Source organism: Euphorbia lathyris, chromosome 10 (genome assembly GCF_963576675.1).
Source record: "Euphorbia lathyris chromosome 10, ddEupLath1.1, whole genome shotgun sequence".
NCBI classification, from domain to species: Eukaryota; Viridiplantae; Streptophyta; class Magnoliopsida; order Malpighiales; family Euphorbiaceae; genus Euphorbia; species Euphorbia lathyris.
In genome coordinates this window covers 17158354-17183303 of record NC_088919.1, presented here as the reverse complement: position 1 = coordinate 17183303, position 24950 = coordinate 17158354, and the positions used below count along the sequence as shown (strand labels likewise).

Sequence of the window (24950 nt, the reverse complement as noted above, 5' to 3'; positions counted from 1 at the left end):
CTTTGTGATGTAGTTCCTATGCAAGTCGGTCATATTTTGCTAGGTAGGCCATGGCAGTTTGATAAAAATGCTATGCATTTAGGGAGAAAGAATCAATATAGTTTTATGCATGATTGAAGGAAAATTATTCTAGCTCCCTTGACACCAGAAGAGGTCTATGAGGACCAAATTAAGCTCAGAGACCGCAGCGGGGCTGTTTCTAACAAGGCACCTGAGTCCATTCATAAACAGAGAGATTTGAGAGAAAAGCATGATCAGAAGAGTGATGGTAAGGGGGACTTGGGGAGAGAAAAGCCAAATCTAAAAAAAAAAAGAGATAATTGATATTGATGTGGCCAAAGAGCGAGAGAGTCGAGGTAAAAATAGTTCTGAGAGTATAAAAGGAGAGGGGCCACATGCAAAAGGAGAGTCAAGAGAGAATAACAGTGTGGGGCAGAGTAAGGTCAATTTCTTTGCAAAATCCAGTGAGGTTAAGTATGCTCTTTCTATGAATAAGCCTGTGTTATTACTTATTTATAAAGACGCATATGTAAATCAAGCTAACAATGTCCTGCCTAGTTCTTGTGTTTCTCTTTTGCAGGAGTATCAAGATGTGATGCCTGAAGACTTGCCTGAAGGGTTGCCACCTATTCGAGGCATCGAACACCAGATCGACTTAGTACCTGGAGCAGTTATCCCTAACCGTCCAGCTTACCGGTGTAATCCTGAGGAGACTAAGGAATTACAACGCCAAGTGGAAGAGTTGCTCGCTAAGGGATACGTGAGAGAGTCGATGAGTCCATGTGCTGTTCTTGTGCTTCTCGTACCTAAGAAGGATGGGAGCTGGAGAATGTGTGTTGATTGTCGAGCCATCAACAACATAACGGTAAAGTATCGTCATCCTATCCCTAGGTTAGATGATATGTTGGATGAATTACATGGGGCTGTAGTGTTTAGTAAGATAGATTTAAAAAGCGGATACCATCAGATTAGAATGAGAGAAGGGGATGAATGGAAAACTGCTTTTAAAACTAAACACGGTTTGTATGAATGGCTCGTTATGCCTTTTGGTCTAACTAATGCACCATCCACTTTTATGCGCTTAATGAATCATGTGTTGCGTGCATTCATAGGCAAGTTTGTGGTAGTTTACTTTGATGACATATTGGTGTATAGTAAGTCATTAGAAGAGCATATAGGTCACTTGAAAAGTGTCTTTGATGTGCTTAGAAAGGAAACATTGTATGCTAACATGTCTAAGTGTTCTTTTTGCACGGATCGAATTGTTTTTCTTGGTTATATTGTGACTGCTAAGGGAATTGAAGTAGATGAGGAAAAGGTAAGGGCAATTCGTGATTGGCCTGCACCTAGTAATGTGTCTGAGGTCCGAAGCTTTCATGGCTTAGCATCATTTTACAGACGATTCGTGAGGGACTTTAGCACTTTAGCTGCTCCCCTCACAGAGGTGATTAAAAAAATAGTTGGATTTTCATGGGGGGTAGCACAAGAGAATGCTTTTAATATTCTGAAAGATAAATTATGTTCTGCTCCTGTCCTTGCATTACCTAATTTTGAGAAAGCGTTTGAGATTGAATGTGATGCCTCCGGCATAGGTATTGGTGCTGTTTTGATGCAGGATAAACGACCGATCGCTTTCTTTAGCGAAAAGCTAAGTGGGGCTGCACTTAATTACCCCACATATGACAAAGAGCTATACGCTCTAGTGCGGGCATTGGAGACATGGCAACACTACCTCTAGCCCAAAGAGTTTGTCATTCATTCTGACCATGAGTCCCTGAAGCATCTCAAAGGGCAAGGGAAATTAAACAGGCGGCATGCCCGGTGGATGGAATTCATTGAGACTTTTCCTTATACCATCCAGTAAAAGCAAGGTAAGTAAAATGTGGTGGCTGATGCACTATCACGCATGTATGTTCTCTTAACTTCATTAACTACCAAGCTCTTGGGATTTGAACATCTTAAAGAGTTGTATCATGGTGATGTTGATTTTGGTGACATTTACTCTTTGTGTGGTAAGTCTGTTGTGGACAAGTTCTATATACTTGATGGATTTTTGTTTCGTGAGAATAGACTTTGTGTCCCACAATGTTCATATAGAGAATTACTTGTTAGGGAAGCTCATAGTGGTGGTTTAATGGGGCATTTTGGGGTTAGAAAAACTTTAGATATTTTGCATGAACATTTCTTTTGGCCAAAAATGCGTAGGGATGTCAATAGATTTTGTTCTAGGTGCATCACTTGTAAAAAGGCCAAGTCTAAGGTTTTGTTTCAAGGTCTTTACACACCATTACCTGTACCTACGGAACCCTGGGTAGATATTTCCATGGATTTTATTGTAGGGTTACCTAGGACAAAGAAAGGTTGTGATTCTATCTTTGTCGTAGTTGATAGGTTTAGTAAGATGGCACATTTCATTCCTTGTCATAAAACCGATGATGCTACTAATGTTGCCGATCTTTTCTTTCGCGAGGTTGTTAAGTTACATGGAGTCCCTAAGACTATAGTATCCGATCGAGATGCCAAGTTTTTGAGCCATTTTTGGCGTGTTTTATGGAGTCGATTGGGTACTAAGCTTTTATACTCTACTGCCTGTCATCCAAAAACGGATGGACAGACTGAGGTCGTTAATCGAACCCTTGGTCAAATATTGCGTACGGTAGTCGGTAAAAACCTTAAGAGCTGGGAAGAGTGTTTGCCTATGGTTGAATTTTCATATAATCGTAGCATTCATTCATCTACTTTGTTTTCTCCGTTTGAGATTGTTTATGGACTTAACCCTCTTACTCCTATTGATTTGTTACCTTTACCTGTGGATGCAAGGTCTAGTACAGATGGCGTTGAAAAGGCTGAGTTAGTGAAATCCATTCATGAGAAGGTTCGTAAGCATATTGAAGAGAAGAATCGACGGGTTGCTTCAAAAGTGAATCAACATCGTAAACGAGTTGTGTTTGCTCCCGGTGATTTAGTGTGGGTGCATTTTCGAAAGGAGCGATTTCCTGGACTCCGAAAAATAAGCTCCAACCTCGAGGCGATGGACCATTTCGAGTTTTGCAGCGAGTGAATGATAATGCCTACAAGATTGACCTACCTGGTGATTATAATGTTTCTGCTACTTTTAATGTTTCTGATCTATCCTTTTATGATGCAGATACTGATTCGAGGTCGAATCCTCTTGAGGAGGGAGGGAATGATGAAAATGGAAATCAGAGCTCAAACTTGGGATCTCACATCACTCAATTAAAGCTTCCCGATGGACCTGTTACCCGAGCAAGAGCCAAACAGTTTGAAGAGGAGCTTCAATCATATATGGTCCAAGTGATGGACGTCGCGGATAAAAGCGTAGTTTGTGAAATTAATGGTCCATTAATTGTCGTATCTCTTTCAAGTTGCATAAGATGTGAATACGGAGGTCAATTGGAGCATTCGGACTCACATGAGAATGTTCAAGATTGATTGGCGTTGTTCTCAAGGATTTAGCAACAATTTCAGAAGTTTTCCTAAGGCGTGGGCACGGCTTAGACAACTTTGGCCTCTGTTTCTCCATAACAAAAGTGGCCTGGAAATTGACGTGGGCACGGCTTAACAGATATCGGCTTCTGTTTCTTCATAACAAAAGTGGCCTGGAAATTGACGTGGGCACGGCTTAACAGATATCGGCTTCTGTTTTATTTAATAATTAGGAAGGTTACCAATATACCCTTAACTTCCTATTTCATTTCTTATTTTATTGTAAGGACTATTATGTCCAAAAACTAATTAGAATTAGGTTAGGTATTTATAGCTTTCCCTTGGATTGTAACGGCAGACATCGATTATCATCAAAATTAAAGTTTGGAATTTCTTCTCTTGAGAGGGTTTCTCTTGTGTTCTTTGGAGCACTACAACTGAACAATTCGGAATCGAATCCTTGTTAGTTAGACTAGGGATTGGGTCTTTGCAACTTCGTTTTGCAGGGGTTTTCTTCCGTCTCAATTTATCATTCGGATCGTATTCTTGGTTGTTGGAGATTGGGATTGGGTCTTTGTAACTCTGTTTTACAAAGGTTCTTTTCTATCCAACCCTGATTTGTTAGCTTTCTTGGGAATCAAATCTAGTTGTCGGGTTTTCGAGGCACCGTTCCTCGTGGGTTCGCATCAGACAATCTCAAACATAACCATCAAACATACTCATACTCATACAGAACCTCAAGCATAAACATCAACAGAACATCATACATAAACATGTTTCATACCCATATACATACTCAATCACTTCTAGCAGTATAACTCATAGGTGTAAGAGTAGTGCCAATCTTAATGAACATTCAAAGCTTTAGAGTATGCCTAATCAGCCACATGCTTAATGACCCTTTTACAATGTTCCTCTAATATTTGATGCATGATGAATAAGCTACATGCCCAAATGAACAATCGTACACATACTCATACAGAACCTCAAACATAAACATCAACAGAACATCATACATAAACATGTTTCATAATCATACACATACTCAATCACTTCTAGCAGTATAACTCATAGATGTAAGAGTAGTGCCAATCTCAATGAACATTCAAAGCTTTAGAGTATGCCTAATCAGCCACATGCTTAATGACCCTTTTACAATGTTCCTCTAATACTTGATGCATGATGAATAAGCTACATGCCCAAATGAACAATCGTACACATACTCATACAGAACCTCAAACATAAACATCAACAGAACATCATACATAAACATGTTTCATACACATACACATACTCAATCACTTCTAGCAGTATAACTCATATGTGTAAGAGTAGTGTCAATCTCAATGAACATTCAAAGCTTTAGAGTATGCCTAATCAGCCACATGCTTAATGATCATTCATACATAAACTCTATGAGTCCTAGCTTCCTAAACAGTTATATCTAACCAATCAGTTCATACCAATCATTTCATCATCACCCACAACATCATACATATATGTAATCGTTCAGTTCAAACCCACATAACAATATATATACTAAATCAGGCTAGTTTCCTAAATAAATGAGTTCTAGGTTCCAAAACAGTACATCAAACATACACAATCACTTCTAAAGGCATGACCAATCAGTTCAAACTAACATAACATTAATATATATTCAGTAAGTTAAAGAAATCTTCACATATGCTAAGGGCATGAACCGATTGACAATCTCTTCAGTTAGCCTTCCCATGTACTGAAGCATTCTTACTATCCCTGCAAATAGTGTTCAAATAAAAATGAATCAGATGAGTTCATACCATCTACTGTATAACATTAATATATATTCAGTAAGTTAAAGAAATCTTCACATATGCTAAGGGCATGAACCGATTGACAATCTCTTCAGTCAGCCTTCCCATGTACTGAAGCATTCTTACTATCCCTGCAAATAGTGTTCAAATAAAAAGGAATCAGATGAGTTCATACCATCTACTGTATCAGGCACTATCTTGCCCTAGATTAAAAAAGATAAAGACCCAAGCTTTACATCAGTGAATCTAAATACAATAAAATCAGTGTAGCTAAGCGAGAGATCTAAACCTTTCAACGATAGGTCTGAAAATCACAAAATCATTATTCCAGCTGCTGAAATCGACATACACCAAAGTAAATCGGATGAGGAAAAGATAGAGTAAAGAACAATGATACTCTAATACAGCTAGAAACGAAGAAAATATGGCTTACCAGTACCGTGTTTCGAGCTCACCCAGTGATTGCATGTTCAAATCAACCATGGAGATAGAGCGGGATGAGAGGGATGAGAGGGATGAAGCTTGCGTAATCTAAACTGGGGTTTGGGATTGAGAGAGGGTTTATATATCAGCTGAAATTTCAGTCAAATGATATAGAGCGCCTAAAATTTGGTATGGCCGCGTAAGTGAAATTTCATTTGCCGCTTTTTTGTTTTCGGCATACAATGACATTCATTTATTAGAAGTGTCATCTGTTGAGCGCATCAAATTTAACAAAAATGCGCGTTTTCTTTGGATGACAGGATTCTGTAATCGTAATATCATCTGAGAATCGAGCGCATTTTTTATTTCGCCTTAAGATGACATACAGTTAAAATATTGTCACGAAAACAAATGTCTGTCATGTATCTTGTGTCATGTGAAAGGGAAAATGGCATAGTGTCTTCCTCCAAGCGAGTAGTCTGCTCCAGATATACGAGATCTATCCCAAATCCTAACATTTAACTAAGATTCGGCCTTTAGAGCTAAATTTTGGGCGTCTTGCACTCGAATCACCATTTGTGTGCCAATGAGGTCATGGATGTTGTATCTTAACCCTTCTAGATAAAACTCTCAAATAGTTGGCCAACTCTCCACATTGGATGGTGAAATGAGCAATGTGTTCCCAAGTGAAAAAAGCCATTTTCTCTAGAAAACAACGAGAAGTGTGAAATTCTACAGCCTATTGGATAATTATTATCCAAATTTATCACAGTAGGTAATGTTTATGAAATTTTGGGCGACCTATTTGGCGAAGGCCAGGCCCATAGAGCTCACATACGACCTCTCTAACTGCCTCCATAGTCAACAGAGGGACCTATTGAGGTTGAGGGTACATGCCTTCTAGCATTGCATATTGATGACTATTTGGAGGTATGTAAACACATATGTAATTTACAGGCCCTCTAAAGTTGCCCCCAAGTCTTCGACTCCTTGATAATCCATGTTTTCATATATTGCAGGATTGGAGATAAGGTTAGTATTCCCAAAAATTTGAGGTCCAATCGATTTACTTGCCTCATGCATGTTAGCACTAACGACCTTTTGAGATGTAGAATATTCCCTTAGAGGCGGGATTTAGTAATGCTGATTCGAAGCGATCCTTGTCCTTTTGGCACTTCTGAGGAATTTTGAGTGGAACTTCTATCATAAGGCAAAAATAACGGCTCTTCAGCAGTAGTGCTCACCTTCTTTGTTGTAGGCTCATGCATCTTTTGAGAAGAGCTCTTGACAGCTGGTATGAGCTCTTCTACAGCAGGGTTGATCTTGTTATATGCAAGCTTGGAAAAGTTTTTGTAAGATTTTATGTATATTATATTTCACATCTTCGTTCTCTTTTTACATGGAAGAAAAAAAGTTTCTCTAGGTAAGGGGAATTCTGAATCTCTATTGAAGTCTAAAACTCTCCATTCTTCATCCCTTCTATAACTTCCACCATTTGCAGAACTTCTCCTATTGGTGGTAAAATTTCTTCCTCCTTAGAACTGCCAATAATAAGATCTTTAGGCTTCAAATCATTCTTCTTTGGTGGCATGGTGATTGAGGGTCCCATCGAGCTTGCCAATTTTATTGTGGCCCTTTTGGAACGAAAATAAAATTAGAAGAGCAGACTAACTTACATTGTTACTTTGTTCCAACCAGCTATCAAACTTTCTCTTCTCTTTCAACAGTTTCCAATCACTGGCCAACTTCAGATCGAAATCCTTGACCGGGCCCACAGGTTCTTCCTCACCTCAACGAGAGCCCTACTTCAGATTTGAGAATTTCATTTCCCTTGGGATGGTAACTTCCTGTTGAGATACCTGACTCGCCTTGCCTTTTTGGTAAGCCAACTCATAGTAATAGGCAGGACATGAGATTTCTACGTTAATGCGAGTTAGGCTCCTCGATTGCATTCTCAATTGAGAAAACACATGCCTACCCACTATCCCAAACAAAGGAAGGAGAAGGGAGCGGTATAGGTCTGGAGGCTACTGCATATGCGACTGGGTCACCCGGGTGTATGGGGAGACTTCCTCCCAATGAGAACTTTCAAAGGCTCAATTGGAGCTAGACTTAAAGCTTATCTTGAAGCCAAACCAAAATTAATCAATGCAACCCAAAGCAAACCAAGAATAGTTTCGAGACGCCCACTATGGCCCAATTTCCCAGGGGTTCCAAGGAATCATCAAGTTTTCCCGTATCCCAATAATCCTCTAGGATCCCATTCATTGGGGAGCTTTTTTAACGATGTGGATAGCTCCTCAAGTTCTGTTGGCTCCGCCGGCCAGAGTGGAAGTGTCAATCAGCCACTTCCTAATGCCGATGTACCCTCGAATCCTAACCACGCTAGCCCCTCTGCTCCCCTAGGGAAAAATTCAAATCTGTCTACGATAGTGGATCAGCCAGCTTGAGAGCAAAATCCGTTAATCCCATTCCTTCAAGAAGAGGGGGAGAGGGGAGATCTTCTGAGGCATATACATAGACTGCTAGCAGAGCAATTAAAGCATTTTTGTGAGCGAGATCTTCCCAGATGGAGGTAGTCACAAGGCACTGCCCATTATGAAGAATCAACTTTATCCATATTAAATTCTCTTGAGATCGAGAAGGATACGATCCCCGAAATTCATGAGTTTATTCATGAAATCAATGAGAATCCAACCCTATTGAAAGATATTTACTAGACCTTCAAAGCGAAGTGAGGCTGGTAAAAAAAGTAGTAACGTGAATCTTCAAATATTTTGAAAATAATGTTTTTATATAGAAGCATGGCGACAATAAGAAAGTTTACAAAAGTAAAGTAAAGATGTTAGAAGGAGCTAAGTTAATTGGTGCGAAAGCTGCTTACCAACGGTTTATAGTACTCGCAAACTTTAGAATGCGCCAAATTTCACTTTCAGACGATTGTTAGGAATAAAATGGACCAAATAATTCATTAAGGGTTCAAATTATCAAAAGTTAAGCTAAAGAAATTAAGAAACTTGCAAGAATGCCATATAATTGTAAGAAGATTGCAACATTCAGACTCAACCTGTAACTCGACTCAACAAAACTGTATCAAAACTGTAACTGTAACCATCCAGAACATTACAGAATTCATTCAGAATCAACCTGTAACATATATACGACTAACTGAAACCATCCAGAACATTACAGAATTCACTCAAGATTTATTTAGACTCAACCTGTAACTCGACTCAACAAAACTGTATCAAAACTGTAACTGTAACCATCTAGAACATTACAGAATTCATTCAGAATCAACCTGTAACATATATATAACTAACTGGAACCATCCAGAACATTACAGAATTCACTCAGGATTCATTCAGACTCAACCTGTAACTCGACTCAACAAAAATGTATCAAAACTGTAACTGTAACCATCCAGAACATTACAGAATTCATACAGAATCAACCTGTAACATATATACAACTAACTGCAACCATCCAGAACATTACATAATTCACTCAGGATTCATCCAGACTCAACCTGCAACTCGACTCAACAAAACTGTATCAAAACTGTAACTGTAACCATCCAGAACATTACAGAATTCATTCAAAATCAACCTGTAATATATATACAACTAACTAGAACCATCCAGAACATTACAGAATTCATTCAGGATTAATTTAGACTCAACCTGTAACTCGACTCAACAAAACTGTATCAAAACTGTAACTGTAATCATCTAGAACATTACAAAATTCATTCAGCATCAACCTGTAACATATATACAACTAACTGGAACCATCTAGAACATTACAGAATTGACTCAGGATTCATTCAGACTCAACCTGTAACTTGACTCAATAAAAGTGTATCAAAACTGTAACCGTAACCATCCAGAACATTACAAAATTCATTCAAAATCAACATGTAACATATATACAACTAACTGTAACCATCCAGAACATTACAGAATTCATTCAAAATGAACCTGTAACTTGACTCAATAAAACTGTATCAAAATCTGAAATATACACAATAATAGCTAATTGCCTCTAAGGTTAACCAATCTTGTCCATTGTGCTCTCCTATCAGCATAAAAGCGATCCCACCCTTCAACGCTACGATCATGGTGTTGAGACCACCATGTCAGTATAGGGGGGAGTGAAAAATTAGGAGATAAATTTAAACAGATATAGTGGCGATAGTGATTACCCAAATGAGCTATACATATCTCTCGTTTTGGTCTTGTAGCAGCGGATGCGGCATACAATGGTAACACAATACCACAAAACTGTGATGTAATTCCACCCATGAAACCGAAAAACATTACAGCAGCATTGTATAATGTAGCAATCAGAAACAAGTCATCATAAACGAGCATCCAATGCTCCTGCGAACATCCTCCGTCGTCCCAACTTATCCTATTAATTGCCGCATCAACACCGTCAAGTAACACATTTTCATACCGAAAACGGTTAGCAATTATTTCATTTCTAAGGTTATGCCTAACTAATTGCCACGAATCTTCGGTGCCAAAAATGTAGGGTGAAACAACACGAAAGCCATAATTTCAATCACCGATTACGTCGTAATATGTTTCGAAGTAGGGCTTAATGATCCCGATTATTTTGTCAGAATGTACGAAATCATTAACTTCATACGTATTTCCATCTGCATTGAGTGAAATAAGATATTGTAAACCGCACAGAACTTATGTTAAGTGTAAATAAATTAGATATTGCAAAAATGTATTACCTGAGGATGCAAAATTATGGACAGATGATGAAGAGCTTTTCCTACCACTTCTACCACGGCTCATAGACGAACTACTAGAACGAGCACGTCCACGCCGAGTTTCATTGTACTCCCAGGAACTCGGCGTACGTTTTATGGATTTACTCACCTTGGGTCATCCTCGAACATTAATTTTTACATCAGGTTCGGTGTAATATGCTTCATCAGGGTGTAGTTGATCATGTATAAGTATTGAAATGTTCCGCAGCAAGGCTGGGTCACCTTTAGAGACCTGGTCGACTAAGGATTTAAAATATCTCTCATCCTCCGTCTGATCATGACACCCTTCAGTTTCATGAGTCTGACCATAATTAATCAAAAGTGTTCTCCAGAACACATGAACCCTCTCAATACTGATCATCTCGTTAAGCTCATAAGCTTGTTTGATCTCGCATGCACATGGTATCTGATGAGAGGTTCTCAATACACAACCACAAAGCGCATTCACTTCATGTCTCAAACTTCTCATGCGATCTAACTCAATAATTGGCAGTTGCATGCAGTAGTGGGATTGCATACCAGGTAGTTAAGGGGGAATCCGGAGTAAAAGACTCCTTTACGAAGCCTGGACTGCTCAAGCATGTACCTGATAAAGAAGATAAACATACTATCAGTTGACTGAGATTACAAATACCTAATAAGAATATAAACAACTTTTAGTAGAACGTATTGAAAATACCTGATATTAGTTGCATGGGATTCTATCTGCTTATGAACCTTTTGCCATACCGTATCCAGGGATCCTGTGGCTGTATTGAGCCATTGCTTTAGACTCGCATGTTCGCTCTCCACACGATAAGAAGTTGTGTTGCCAAAATGTAGGAAATCTTTTGTCCAAGCAACAACAAACTTCTCCTTATGCACCAACCACGTCTCCTCAACGTATGAGATAAGAGTTTGGTACCTGCTCATCGAATCCTTCATCTTGCTCAGATTTTGCTCTTACTCCGCAATGGATAAATATTGAATTATTGTTCTCCATTTTCCATTCTTGAATTTACCGGCAAATGATTTGTCTCCCGTAATTCTGTACACTCGATCTTCTACATCCTTGTTTATATGCCAGGTGCATATCAAGTGTGCTATATGTGGGAAAACCTCCAGGATCGGCTTCAACAATCCCAACTCCCTATCACTAACGATAACAGTCGGGTTGAGATCAAACCCAATCAAAACTCTCAGCCGTTGCAGGACCCAACGGTAGCTTCCTTCAGTCTTATCTTTAATGATGGCATGCACGATCTTGAAATTGTTATTGCAAGGCGTCATCCCAACAATTTCAACAAATGGCATTTTGTACTTGTTGGTTTTGTACGTTGAATCAATGCCGATGTACCAGTAATAGGTCCTGAATAAATCTACTAATTCTGGATGTGCAATAAACACATGTGTAATCACGCCAGAATGAGGATCGGCTTGCGTATAATGAGTATACTTGTTCTCGAGAGCAATATGATAGAACTGACTAGCCAGGTCTCTACCTTCGAACCCATCCCTCCTCATCTTATCCCTATAATTGTAGACGTGTTTAATTGTTGGGTTGTCTTTGGGATGCTTTTCTTTAACGGTTGCTAAAATAGCACAAGGCTTTGCTTGAGCCGAACTCATATCACGAACAATTAATTTAGATGCGGTACTGAGTCCACTCATATGCCGACTTCCCTCTGGATACACACGTAACGAATGATTGTGCTGACCAGTTAATCCAGCCTTAGCCTTTATCCCCCAACCAGTAAGGTCTGACCGTTGATAGGCTTTAATCTCAAATTTACACATGCACGCTTTAGTTTTAGTTTTTCGTATTAACCCTGCATCATCTGTTCTCCCTCTGTAGCGTTCACCCCGTGAACATGTCAATTGCTTTTACTTTCCCCCATGTTTATGCGAAGATATTATAATCTCAAACCCAATTCGAATATCTACCTGTTTTGCCCAATTAACAGCATCTTCACACGAAGGGAAAACGGTGTCCGTTATAAAACGGGAACTGTAATCAATGTCGTCGGGTTGCCAATCTTCTAACGGTACCTGAATATAAAAAAAATACATAATAGGTATTAACAATACGCGCAAAATTTTTAAAAAATGGCATTCGGGTGCATAATAGGTATTAACAATACGAGTAAAAATTAAAAAATATAAATTTGGGGCTTATTCGGGCAGCCTACCCGTTAAAAATTAAATTCCGAGCTTGTTCGGGCCTTGTATAGGCTAAACGGGCAGGCTGCCCGTTAAAAAGCAAAAAACGGGCCAATATTAGCCTAAACGGGCAGCCTGCCCATTCCACCGTCGGTTGGAACGGGCAGGTCAATCTGCCCGTCCCACGGAGGAATGAGCGCAGCGTGCGGCCCGTTCCGCAGGTGGAACGGGCGGCGCATGCCGCTCGTCCGCAGGCCGAACGAGTAGTTCATCCATTCGGCCTGTGGACGAGCGGCATGCGCCGCCCGTTTAGGCTTATTCCATAAAAAAAATTCAAAAATTAAAAAATGAATTTTTAATTTAAATTTAGATCGTAAGATTACCTCGTGTTCCAAATCATGGTCTTCGGGAATGCTCGGGTCCATTTTCGTCAAATTCGGGTTTTTAGGCTTGGGAGAGAAAGAGAGAAAAAAAAATTTGAGTTTTAGAAATAAATAAATGAGGAGGGCATAAATGTCAAAAGGGTGCGGTGGAACGAAAAAAAGTTGCGGTATATAGCAATACCCAATAATTATCATTGAAATAATATTATTTAGTCAATCTATTTATATAATAAAATTTAATTTAATTATATATTTAAATACAAGAATAAAAAATAAAATAATTGAAAAATGGGTATATAATTTTTTTTTTTTGTTTGAAAAGGGTACATTTTATGGCATAAAACTTATTTAGCTTATAGAGCCAAAATTAATTAGTTACCTATTCTCGTAAAATCAGCTATTATATTTCTAACTTTTGTAAAACTCATTAATTAAACAATATATATACAACTTCAATAAAATTAAGCTCCAATAATAATTGGTTTCTAAAAACGCACTCTTCTTTCTCATAATGACTTTTTCTCTTATATGTTAACTGATCCAGCTTGAATAAAGCTTTTTTTAGCAACAACATTAATAATCTTCTAATCTTTTATTATATAGTTTTATTATAACTATGATATGAAGTTTTTATGAGTAGTTTCGTAATTTTAATTTCAAAATTTTCATTTAAATTCTAAGGTAGTTTTGGATAAAACTGAAATATTATATCACATAATTGTTTATGTATTATAATGTAATGTTTGACAAAGTTAATCAGTTTAAGAAAATATCAATTTTCAATTCAATCTATGCTCTGGTACTAGGATTAATATCCACACGTTGTGATGATACTTCTAATTTTAATTCTTCATCTGAAGTATTTGTGTACAGATACATTTATTTTGTCTTTCACGGATCATATTCTTGCTTTTTTATTTCGAATTTTTTTGTTTACAGTATTTTATTTGACTTTGCATGTGTATGATTTAATTGATTGGTTTTGGAAAGATTAGGGATCTCTTTGATAGTGGGAAGAGAAGGAGAGGCTAATTAATTTTTATTTTATATACCAAATGTGATTTATACTATTTAAAATCATTAATTAATTAATTAAATTTAAAAATAATTAAAATATATCAATTTTTTTTTTGAAACTAAAGAACTTTATATTAAACTTAAATCAGAACAAAGAACATCAAGCAGAAAAGCGGGAGGACTGTCTCATTCACTACGTACAGACATAGACCCGACTGCCCTAGCTAGTGTATGAGCGGCCTGGTTCGCTGGACGTCTAATAAAAGAGATAGCTATATAATCTAAATCTTGCATAATAGAAAGACAATCATGAATAATATCAGATAAATAAGAAAATTGCACTGATGGTTGAGTGATTGCCATAACAACTGATAAACAGTCGGTTTGTATTGTAACTCGTCTATGCGAAATTGATTTCAACCAAGACAAAGCTTCACGTACAGCCATAGCCTCGGCTAAAATTGGTTCAAAATGCCCATCAATTGCACCATGCATTGCATATTCACATTGCCCCTGATGATTTCTGAGTAAGAAGCCAAATGAACAAAAATTCTTCTCCTTATTGACACCTGCATCGACATTACAGTACCATTGATTCTCAGGTGGTCGTTGCCAGGACGTATTCGCTGCTGTTGGACATCTCGCTGATACTGTTCGACTGATTTGCGCATTCCGCCAACCTTCCAATTCCTGCCGAGCTTCGCTTATAATACGACTTGGGGTTGTGATATTTCTTTCCCAAACATAAACATTACGTGCTCTTCATAAAGACCAAAACACCATTGCTATTCTTTCAACTATCGGTTTATTCAATCTGTTCACTTCTGTGGCCAGCCAGATCCATATTGATCCCACTCTGTTCATACGATCATCTCCAAAGAATAGCCTCCATGTATCCAATGCAACTGGAAATTGGAGGAATACATGTTCGTCGTCTTCACCAATTGATTGACATCGATTACAGATGTTATCAATTGCACAATGCCTGCGATTCAAATTAGAAACCGTAGGAAGTGTATTAGTGAAAAAACGCCATATACAGTTTTTTACTCGCGGAGGTACTGTCAATGCCCAACATACATTCCAATCTACTGGCTATGGTGTAGTAGTGAGTGAAGGATTACTGATATGATAACCACTACTAACCGTGTACATTCCATTTTTATTAAGCATCCAGTACCAACCATCAGATCGGGCCATATTTCTTCGCGAAATAGACGTAATCAATTGCCTGTCGCGTTCATTAAAATGCCGAGTAAGAAGCATTTGATTCCATTGTCCCGTGTTGAGCAATAAACTGTGTACCGTTTCTGGTGGATCAGAAATGGGGATTAAACTTGTTGGAGTCGGGTGCGTTGGATCCGGTAACCATGAGTCCATCCATATATTTATCGATCTACCATTCCCAACCTTGCATCGGATTCCTTTATGGAGCAGTTCGCGGCCTGCGATGATGCGTCGCCATACATACGATGGATTATGACCATAATCTGCTGATAAAAAAGAAGCGTTAGGATAATATCTAGCCTGTAACAGTCGTGCAACCAAAGAATGTGGGTATTGTAATATTCACCAACCCTGTTTGGCTAACAAGGCTAAGTTAAATGTGTGTAAATTCCTGAACCCCATTCCACCATTGCATTTAGGACAGTACTTCCCACCGCTGCCAGTGAATACCAGATTGTGCTGTGCCAGACGATTGCCACCAGAATTTGTTGAGCATACGATTAATATCTAAGCATATTGTTATTGGCATTAAGAAGACACTCATAATATAAGCCGGAATAGATTACAAGACAGATTTAATTAAGACTTCTTTGCCTGCACGAGAAAGAAATTTTTCTTTCCATCCATTGATTCTGTTCCATATCCGTTCTGTCAAGTATTTAAAGACTCGTAGTTTTCCTTTTCCAACTGATATTGGTGCACCTAGGTAGCAACCCATATCCGTTACTTCCTGCACTCCAAGAATTGAAGATACTATTCCTCTCTCCACAGAACTTGAATTCTGACTGAAAAGGAGTGTAGATTTATCAAAATTAACCTTTTGACCTGATGCAGATTCATAGACTTGGAGAATTCCTTGTATAACAGAAGCTTCCTGAGAATTTGCACGGAAGAATAGATAACTATCATCAGCAAAGAATAAGTGAGATATTGACGGTGCAGTGCTAGCAATTCGACATCCATGAAGCTCGCCTAGATTTTCTTTTGCCTGGATAAGTGCGGATAGACCTTCAGTGCAAACCAAGAACAGAAAAGGAGACAAAGGATCCCCTTGGCGTATACCTCTTGAAGGTATAATTGGCCTAATCTCATTACCGCTATGAGTAATAGTATATCTAACTGAGCTGACACACATCATTATCCAATTAATCCATTCTATACAAAAACCCATTTTTTCCAACATATTCTGTAAGAATTTCCATTCTATCCTGTCATAAGCCTTACTCATATCTAATTTAAGGGCAGCAATACCATGCTTCCCTTGCCTCATGTCTTTTAACTTATGTATTACTTCATATGCCACAATGATGTTATCAGTAATCAACCGATTAGATAAAAAAGCGCTTTGAAATTCTGAAATTAGCTTAGGCAAAACTTGTTTGAAGCGATTTGCAAGAACCTTAGAAAGAATCCGAACAACAACATTACATAGAGCGATAGGGTGTAAATCAGTTACCTTGTCAATAGCCGTTTTTTTTGGTATTAGAACAATTAATGTATCATTCATCGGCATTGGCATGTGTGTATTTTGTAGTATCATCCGGCAAGTTTTGACTACATCATTCCCGATTATCCCCCAAAAGTGTTGGTAGAAGGTCGGATTCAACCCATCAGGCCCTGGGCTTTTGTCTGGATGCATGGAAAAACAGGCTACTTTAATCTCCTCCTCAGTAATTATTGCAGCAAGGGCTTCATTATCCATCCTAGTAACCTTACACGAGATTAATGGGAGAATTGAGGTGTCTGAACAGCCCCGAGAGGTGAAAATATCACTGTAATAATCGCTGAGCAGTTGCGGTATTCCGGTATTCCATCCCCGCCATTCACCATTATCATCGTGTAGTTGAGTGAAGTTATTTCGTTTCTGTCTTGATGAAGCATATAAATGAAAATATTTGGAATTTGTATCTCCTCCCTGTAACCAAAATAACTTTGCTCTCTGTTGCCAGAAATCAGCCTGTTGTTGAGTCACTCTATCATATTCCTTTGATGCGATTCTGTATTGTTCAACTCCATACCGATCCCTACTGCCCCGATACCTTTCCATTTGACGTCGCCATATGTCAATCTCAGTTTGGAAATTCAATGCCAATTTTCGGCTCCATGTTTGTAGCGCTTCTTGACATGCATTGATTTTGGTCTGTAAATCTGCAGTACCCAGTTTTTCCCATATCGATTTAATTACCTCGCCACAATGTTGTTCATGTAACCAACCATTTTCAAAACGAAAACGTTTAGTTCCTTTGATTGGTATCCATGTTCTTATTTCAACAAATAGGGCTGAATGATCTGATGCTATTGTGGTCAGATTGTGTAATTTCGAATCTGCAAACTGTTCCTTCCAAGCCGGATTAACCAAAGCCCTATCAAGTCGCTCCTCAATCCAGCGATTCGTGTTTCTCCCTAATTCCCACGTATATGGGTGACCATACATATTCAAACTTGATAATTGACAATCCGCAACAGCATTACGGAATCCTTCAAATAACCAATTCGGATGTCGATTACCTCCACGCTTGTCATCAAATGATAGAAGATCGTTAAAATCTCCCATACAACACCATACTTGATCCGGATTGGAATTTAAAGATCTCAATAAATCCCATGATTCTCGCCTTCTGTTTCTTTCAGGGAATCTATAAAAACCAGTCAACCTCCACGATTGTAATTGAGGTGTGGAGATCAGTGTATCAATATAATTCTGTGTAGAGGATAAAATCTGTACTGATACTGAATCTTTCCATATCAAAGCTAAACCCCCTCCAATTCCTTGACTATCCACACTAAAATATTGTTGAAATCCCAATTGGGTGCATACTCTTTTTATTTTCTCCGATTTAACCTTTGTTTCTATAAGAAATAGAATCAACGGTTTGTGGGCTCGAACTAAGTCCCGGAGGACATTTACTGTTCGTGGATTGCCCACTCCACGACAGTTCCAGCTTAAACAACTCATGAGGTTTCACGGGTCTGATCACCAGAACCCGCTACTTGACCATGTTTTAACTGTACGGTACAATTTGTGGTGTTGTTACTTGTATTTCCATCTCTTCTAATTCGTTTAGGATCAATAGTTATAGCCTCCTCCATTTCTTTATCACTTTGGTTCCGATTTTGTGCCTCTCCATCAGTTTCAGAATGCACTTCTCCATCTGAAGGTTGCTCTCTCAACCATTCCCGACCCACTTGCACTCCTGTCTTCCTCAATTGTGCTCGTAAGTGAGTGCCATACATTCTTTTTGTAGGATTGTTAGGGTTATCAAACAACAAGCTACAAAATTTATCAGTATGTTCAATAACTCCACAGTAAAAACAGAACTGTGGTAATCTTTCATATCGAAAGTCTACCCAAAAACAGGTTCCTCCACTTCTCTTCATCTTCTGACCTGTGCGGATAGGCAAAGTAATATCAATAGCAACTTTGATTCGAAGATAACTTCTCCGCTGACCTGTGAAGTTTCTTGGGTCTGTTTCTATAAAAGTACCTAACTTATTTCCCAGTATAGTACATATCATCGGAGTTTGGAAGCCAATAGGCAAGTCTGATACTTGCACCCATATTATCAATTATGATAGATCCACCTGTGTTGCTTGTTCCTGTATGTCTAGGGCTCTGATGATCAATACATTTTGGTTAAAGGTCCATGGTCCATCATTTAACACCCTAGCAGCATCACGTTCATGATAGAATTGAAACAGATATCGTCCTTCCTCACCAGTTTCAGTAATAGTAACTCCTTTTACTGGCCTCTAGATTGAAGCCAATGTATTTTTCATAGATTCAAAGTGAATTGCACGTGCAGTCAGAAATCTTCCCACCACAAACCAGAATTGTCTTTCCTCATTAATTACAGCTTCATCCCCAACCTTCAGTTCGTCGGTTTCAGACGGATTAATTTGTAATCTGGCGTACGTGGCTGTGAGTTCCTTGGCAGTCTCCATGATAATTTTTCACTATGTGTTTTTTATTTAAAAAAACAGGTGAATGGCGAAAAACGAAAGGCTAGGTGTTAGGTTTACAGTAAATCCGAATATGGCTCCAATGGAATGGTGTGCGGCAATCAAAGGGATAGGTTTCGATTTTAACAGTATAATCAGAAATTATTTGAACAAGGATAATCAAAGGAATAGGTTAGGTGGATGGGATGATGTGCGGTGATCAAAGGAATAGGGTTAGGTTTAAAATTGTATAATCAAAAGAATAGAAGTATGTTTTCCAATGGGTGATATGCGGCGATTGAACATGAATAGATAAGGATAATTTGTGATTATGGATTTAAAGCTAGATTTAGGGTTGCATCTCACATAGAGAAGACAAAAAACACTCTATGAAGGAGAGACTCAAACAGCTCTTTTACTCTTTAAATTAATCAAAGCACTAATTAATTAATTTTTGAATCTAGCAGATTTGATTTTTCCTTGATTTACTCCTGATTTCCATAAATTATCTATGAATTCTTCTTTTGAATTTCTTGAAAGACTTTATATATATATCATTTCTATTAATATTTTTTTATATTATTTATTATTTTATCATTAAAATTATTAATTATTATTATATTTAAAAAATAATCTATAATAAATTATTAATAAAAAATAAATTAAATATGTACTAAAAAAAACTGGTAACCCTGCTGTCCCTCTTAACAATAGAAATCAAAATCAACACCATGAACCATGAATCGTGTAACCTACACCCACTAGACGCCGGCCAACTCCATCACCTCTAAGCAGCCCCGCCGCACCTCTGCCAATTATCCGCACTACTGGACTTCTCGCCTCCTACCCCTGAGTTTTGAGTTCTTTCAAATTTCGGTATGAGCTCTGAGTTCTGCGTTTTATGTCTGTGTTTCTTACCTCTTCCTCTCCTTTTCTAATGCTTTTTATACTTTAAATTCTAATTGAATTTCGAAGTTTAATTTTCACTTTATATTAGTATAAATTTGTTTTGGGACTGAGATTTTGCTCTCTGTAATTTTACATTTTCAAGTTCTGGATTATTATCATGGCGCACTTCATTGCAATTGAGTTTTCTTTTCAAGTTCTATGATAGCATCTTGGTTTTCTTTTCTTTCCTTTGTTCATTTGAATCCGTGATATGATTTTTTAGGTTTGTTAACTTGCTTTTATATTTTATTGTCACTGCCATTACCCAAGAACAAATAAAATCCAGAAAAGCGGGAGAATGGGGTTGCCAAATGCCTCTGCAGACTTATCATCAGAGATGGAGGTTGATGCTTTTAGACGTCTTTTCCCTCTTCGCTATTACGAGCGTCATCTTGCAGAGTCTATTCGACCTGATGCACGGCGGCTTGGAACAGCTAGAGATACAACAGTAGCTCTTGGTTAGTTTAACAAAGCATTGTTTATTTGGGAGATTTTGTTCATTTCTGCTTTTTAATTTAGTTGTTAACTCTGCTCGAACTATATGTAGGGGCTGTTGCATCTGCTGATGGGTCAGCATTAGTAAAGATTGGATCAACTGTTAGTGCATATATAATCCTTTTGTCTCCCTCTGTGTCTATTTGAGGCGTTCTTGTTAGCATCTTGCTTAATTGTTGAATTCATAGACTTATTACTTTGTTCCTCAACAGACTATGTTGGCTGCCATAAAAATGGAAGTCATGGCTCCTTCCACGGAATCACCTGATGAAGGCTGTATAGGTTATTGTGGATTCACTTATGTTATCTTTTATGATTCTTTATCCTCTTCTTGTTGCATTTATGGGATTTCAATATATAAAATCTTGGTATTTTCAGCTATTGATTTCCACATGCCTCCAATTTGTTCTCCACTTGTTAGGCCTGGTAGGCCGGCTGAGGCAGCACCGGTTGTGTCAAAGCAGTTAACTGATACAATATTAAGGCAAGTGACTGCTTCCTTGAGTAGTTTGTTTCAGCTTCAAATCTGTTTCCTTGGAGTATTGTTTTGTAATATTATTCTGCACTTGGTAATTTTATTAGATTTTGTTTTATGTTCATCATTTTTCCTTGCAAAATGCCTCCTCATATTGATATTATATGGCTAGATGTCCTCCATGATGCTTGACTTTGCTGGATATGTTCCCGACAAATGTATATTTTTGGCTTTATGTACTATCCATAAATTTTTAGTTTTATGGAGATCAGGCTACTATATATAGTTTCTGACATAAAATGAATGAGTAAAGGTACAAAGATCCTAATGTATTATGGATGAGCTGATTATCCCTAAACATTTTTCTTGGAGAAACCTAATCCAGTGTTGTTGTTATTTAAGGGTAACGTTAAGTTGACTTATTCAGCTGTTACTGACTTAGGGAGACTAGATATTAACTTAAACGGTTATCTTTAAATAAAGGGAAACGTTGACCGAGGATTTTATATCGATGGTAACTTTGCTCCAATACAAGCGTTAGAGGTTAATTAGCTCATGTGTAAACATATTGGAGGCAAATTTATAGCTTAACCTTAAATTGAATAGTGAGATACAATGAAATATCCGGTTTTGATCAGTGTCTTTCCAGTTTATTAGGATGTAATCGTGGTCTCATTGTTCAGTAGGTTCATACTGCACTACACCTTGCCCGCTAAAATGTATTTGGTTCTAATGCTAGGTAAGACTGAAAAAGGGAAGTCCTTAAACACTATAATCTGCTCTTGTTGTACACAGGTGAAAGGCTCTTTAATCGATGACACAAGGCAATATACCTTTCTAATGTGGACTGATTTGCTTATTCCTATTATTGTTTTCAATTGAAATCATGATATCTTCATTCAAGACTCATGCTTAATAATGCAGTCGTTTGAAATGAGCTCATGGTTGCAGAACATATGACAAAAAGTGAATTTTTTTTTTCTACTTCATTTCTGTTTTTTTTTATTATAAATCTTGAGTTTGAGAGATGTGCTAATATTCAAAAGATGGTTCTGACTTTTCGTTTAGGAGTCTGAGTGATAGTTATTTACGCTTAGAAAGTGAGGTGACACAACATGCCTTAATATTAATACTTTCACTTTCCTATCTTAATTAGGTTAGATGTTGGTTACGGTTGAATGCCAATCACCTGTAATTCTTCCTTCTCCTTAGCCATGTTTTCTAACAACTGTTTGTTTGTTTATTGCAGTTCCAACATGATTGATTTAAAAGAATTGTCCTTGGTTAGTGGAAAAGCTGCATGGATGGCATACCTGGTAATTGGTTTCTACATCTTTGCCTTGTATGTATGTGAGCAAAAGCCCATTTTTAGCTATATTCATTTATTAATTTATCCCATCTATTCATCACATTTGATTTGGCCCTTATACTTTTGTTTTCAAGAACATTTGGCTCTTGCTGGTCCATAACGCATGCTTTGCACTCTCTTTAGATGTGTGGCCTGACCACTTAAACAACAAGTGAACTAATGATATATGTTAAGCATGCCTAATGGACCCGTTTAAGAAGGGCCAATTGTTATTGAAAACAGAATTATTGGGGAAAGTGTGACAAAATTAATGTGAGGGGCTGAATTGACAAATTTTGCAAGTACAAAGGACCAACAAGTGCCTTTTCCTTTTTTTTAGGTGTGCACATGCGGTTGGCATTGATTTGATTTTTTTTTTTTTTTTTTTTTTGACATTCTGCGTGAGTGTATTTTTAGTATCACCGTGACAGCAAATATAGATGACATATTGCCATTACTTATGCAAAATGATCTCCTGCAGGACATTTATTGTTTGGATGCTGATGGTTGTCTTTTTGATGCTGCACTATTTGCAGCAGTTGCTGCTCTATCCCATTGTGAGTTTGGACCTTTTCCCAATTTGCATGCCTTGTGTTGCACATCTAATCAATGAATTGGCACAGCTTTTAAAATACTAGCTTGCTTGTAGCACCTCATTTGTGCTTTAAATGTTGTTTGTGATTCTCCATTGCTATGCTACCTTAAGGTTTGTTGTGCTTCTTGAAATCAATCACCTACAGTCCTGAGAGTATAGCAAACGCTGCTGTAAATTTAGAAGGGTCAGTTTCTGCCTGTGTTGGTTTTTATCTGAAGTTACACAATTACCTTTCCTATGGATATGTAATTATTGAAGAGAAAAAACATACATTGCAGGGAGCCGATTAGTTAGGAATTTAATCATGTCTTGGGGCCCAAAGACTGATAATCTTCTTAAGGATGACTCTGATTGTAAATTGTCTGAATTTGAGAAATTGCTGTAATACTAATTATCAGATGTTCTTCACTTTCTTAATAGGGTATTTTATCAATTTAATTCACACATATAAATTAATTCCATGCCCAAACCTTGAGCTTATGTACGTCTAGCATCAAATAGTATTCTTATGAATGTTCAAACTCAGTTTAATGTCTCTAGCTGATAATACTAATGTAATAAAAGCAAACTCATGTTCAAAATTAACTTTGAAATATCCTCCTTTGTTTCTCAGTTTTACTAATAATATCATTGTTATTATCTTTAGATCAAATATGTATCGAGTTCATAGATTTAACTGTAATTGCCTCATTTGCTATAATACTTTGATATCTTGCAGTGCAAATCCCCATAGTATCTCTGAATGATGATGGGAGGATAGTTACTATGTCTGAGGAAGATGAGGAAGGCAAGTCAAAGAAAAATCCAGTCAACAAGGAGAAGAGGAAGCTTATGCTGAAAAGCCTGCCATTCTCCTTGACATCCATACTTTACAAGAACTACATCTTGGCAGACCCAACTGCAGAGGAAGAGTCTATCATGGAAACTTTGGTAACAGTGGTTTTGGATTCATCTTCTAGACTTGTATCCTTTTACAAGCCAGGTGGGTCAGTTCTTGCCTACACATCAGCTGTCCAGGTAGTTTTTTTCTCCCTTAAGAATCTATTTCTTATAGCATCCAAAAATAAAATGTAATGTGGAGGGATCTTTCTTATTCGCTTGTGTTAGAAGTCAATTTTAATCAACATGATTTTCTGAACCATTATGATTGAAGTTTAAGGTGTTGGGCATCAGTCTAGATTATGCAGTGAGTTTTTGCTGAATTGCTAATCTAACATCCTTATAAACATTGTCCCTTGGACGCATAAGACTGCCTAGTGAGAATATTGAAGTTCAAATCTGAGCCAGGTGGATCCTATATGTCGAAGTATCAATGTTTATTAGGACATCAAGTCGCCAATTCCCCTGTTTGTTCGACAGAAAGTATACACCGATAGCAGATCTCTGTGATGGGACTTTTTTTTTTTGTTCACTGAAGTAGATGAACCATTCTAACTTGTCCATTGAACACATCCTTAGAGGTGTGGGAGAATATTGATGTTGATTAAGAAGGGGGTTTGTATGGTTGCAGGATTGTGTTGCATTAACCAGGCAAAGGGTGAAAGAACTGAAACAGATTTTAGACGAGGCGATTACCGGAATCGAGATTGATTAAGTTTGATATCTATTTCCTGGTGAGGTGGTAACTAATTTTGTGCCTTTAAGAAATGCAGTTTTCATTCTCCCAATGGTGAGAAAATTTTGGATGTAAGAATTGGCGAATTTCATTTCATATGTTAATAGGCTTATGACATTCAGAAAAATTGAATTAATTTCATTTCCTTTTGCCAATTCAGTAATTCATTTAATTTCTGTAAGGAGTTACTATCTTTTCCTTGGTAACTTTACTGAATTATTTTCCCAGTTTTGTATGTATCCAAAACTTGACCATGAGCCACACTTTTTCCCTGGCAGACTATGTAGACACATTGGACTTGTTATAACAACATATCA

The 24950-nt window shown here is 37.7% G+C and overlaps 1 protein-coding gene across 1 annotated transcript; it reads left to right on the top strand.

Annotated features, from left to right (window-relative positions):
* Nucleotides 1–19846: 19846 nt before the first annotated feature.
* LOC136208996 (uncharacterized) lies at nucleotides 19847–24826 on the top strand. Its single transcript, XM_066000325.1, has 9 exons — nucleotides 19847–20033; nucleotides 20376–20563; nucleotides 20653–20702; nucleotides 20813–20882; nucleotides 20979–21084; nucleotides 22325–22391; nucleotides 22905–22980; nucleotides 23737–24035; nucleotides 24529–24826. Exons 2-9 carry the CDS (start codon nucleotides 20404–20406, stop codon nucleotides 24610–24612), a joined length of 912 nt encoding a protein of 303 aa, XP_065856397.1. The 5' UTR covers nucleotides 19847–20033; nucleotides 20376–20403; the 3' UTR covers nucleotides 24613–24826.
* Nucleotides 24827–24950: the final 124 nt, after the last annotated feature.

Excerpts from the sequence above, each read along its gene's own strand:
- LOC136208996 (XM_066000325.1), top strand. The coding sequence starts at position 20,404 with ATGGGGTTGCCAAATGCCTCTGCAGACTTATCATCAGAGATGGAGGTT. Across the intron at positions 20,883-20,978 it reads ACCTGATGAAGGCTGTATAG|CTATTGATTTCCACATGCCT; the intron begins GTTATTGTGGAT and ends TGGTATTTTCAG. Across the intron at positions 22,981-23,736 it reads AGTTGCTGCTCTATCCCATT|TGCAAATCCCCATAGTATCT; the intron begins GTGAGTTTGGAC and ends GATATCTTGCAG.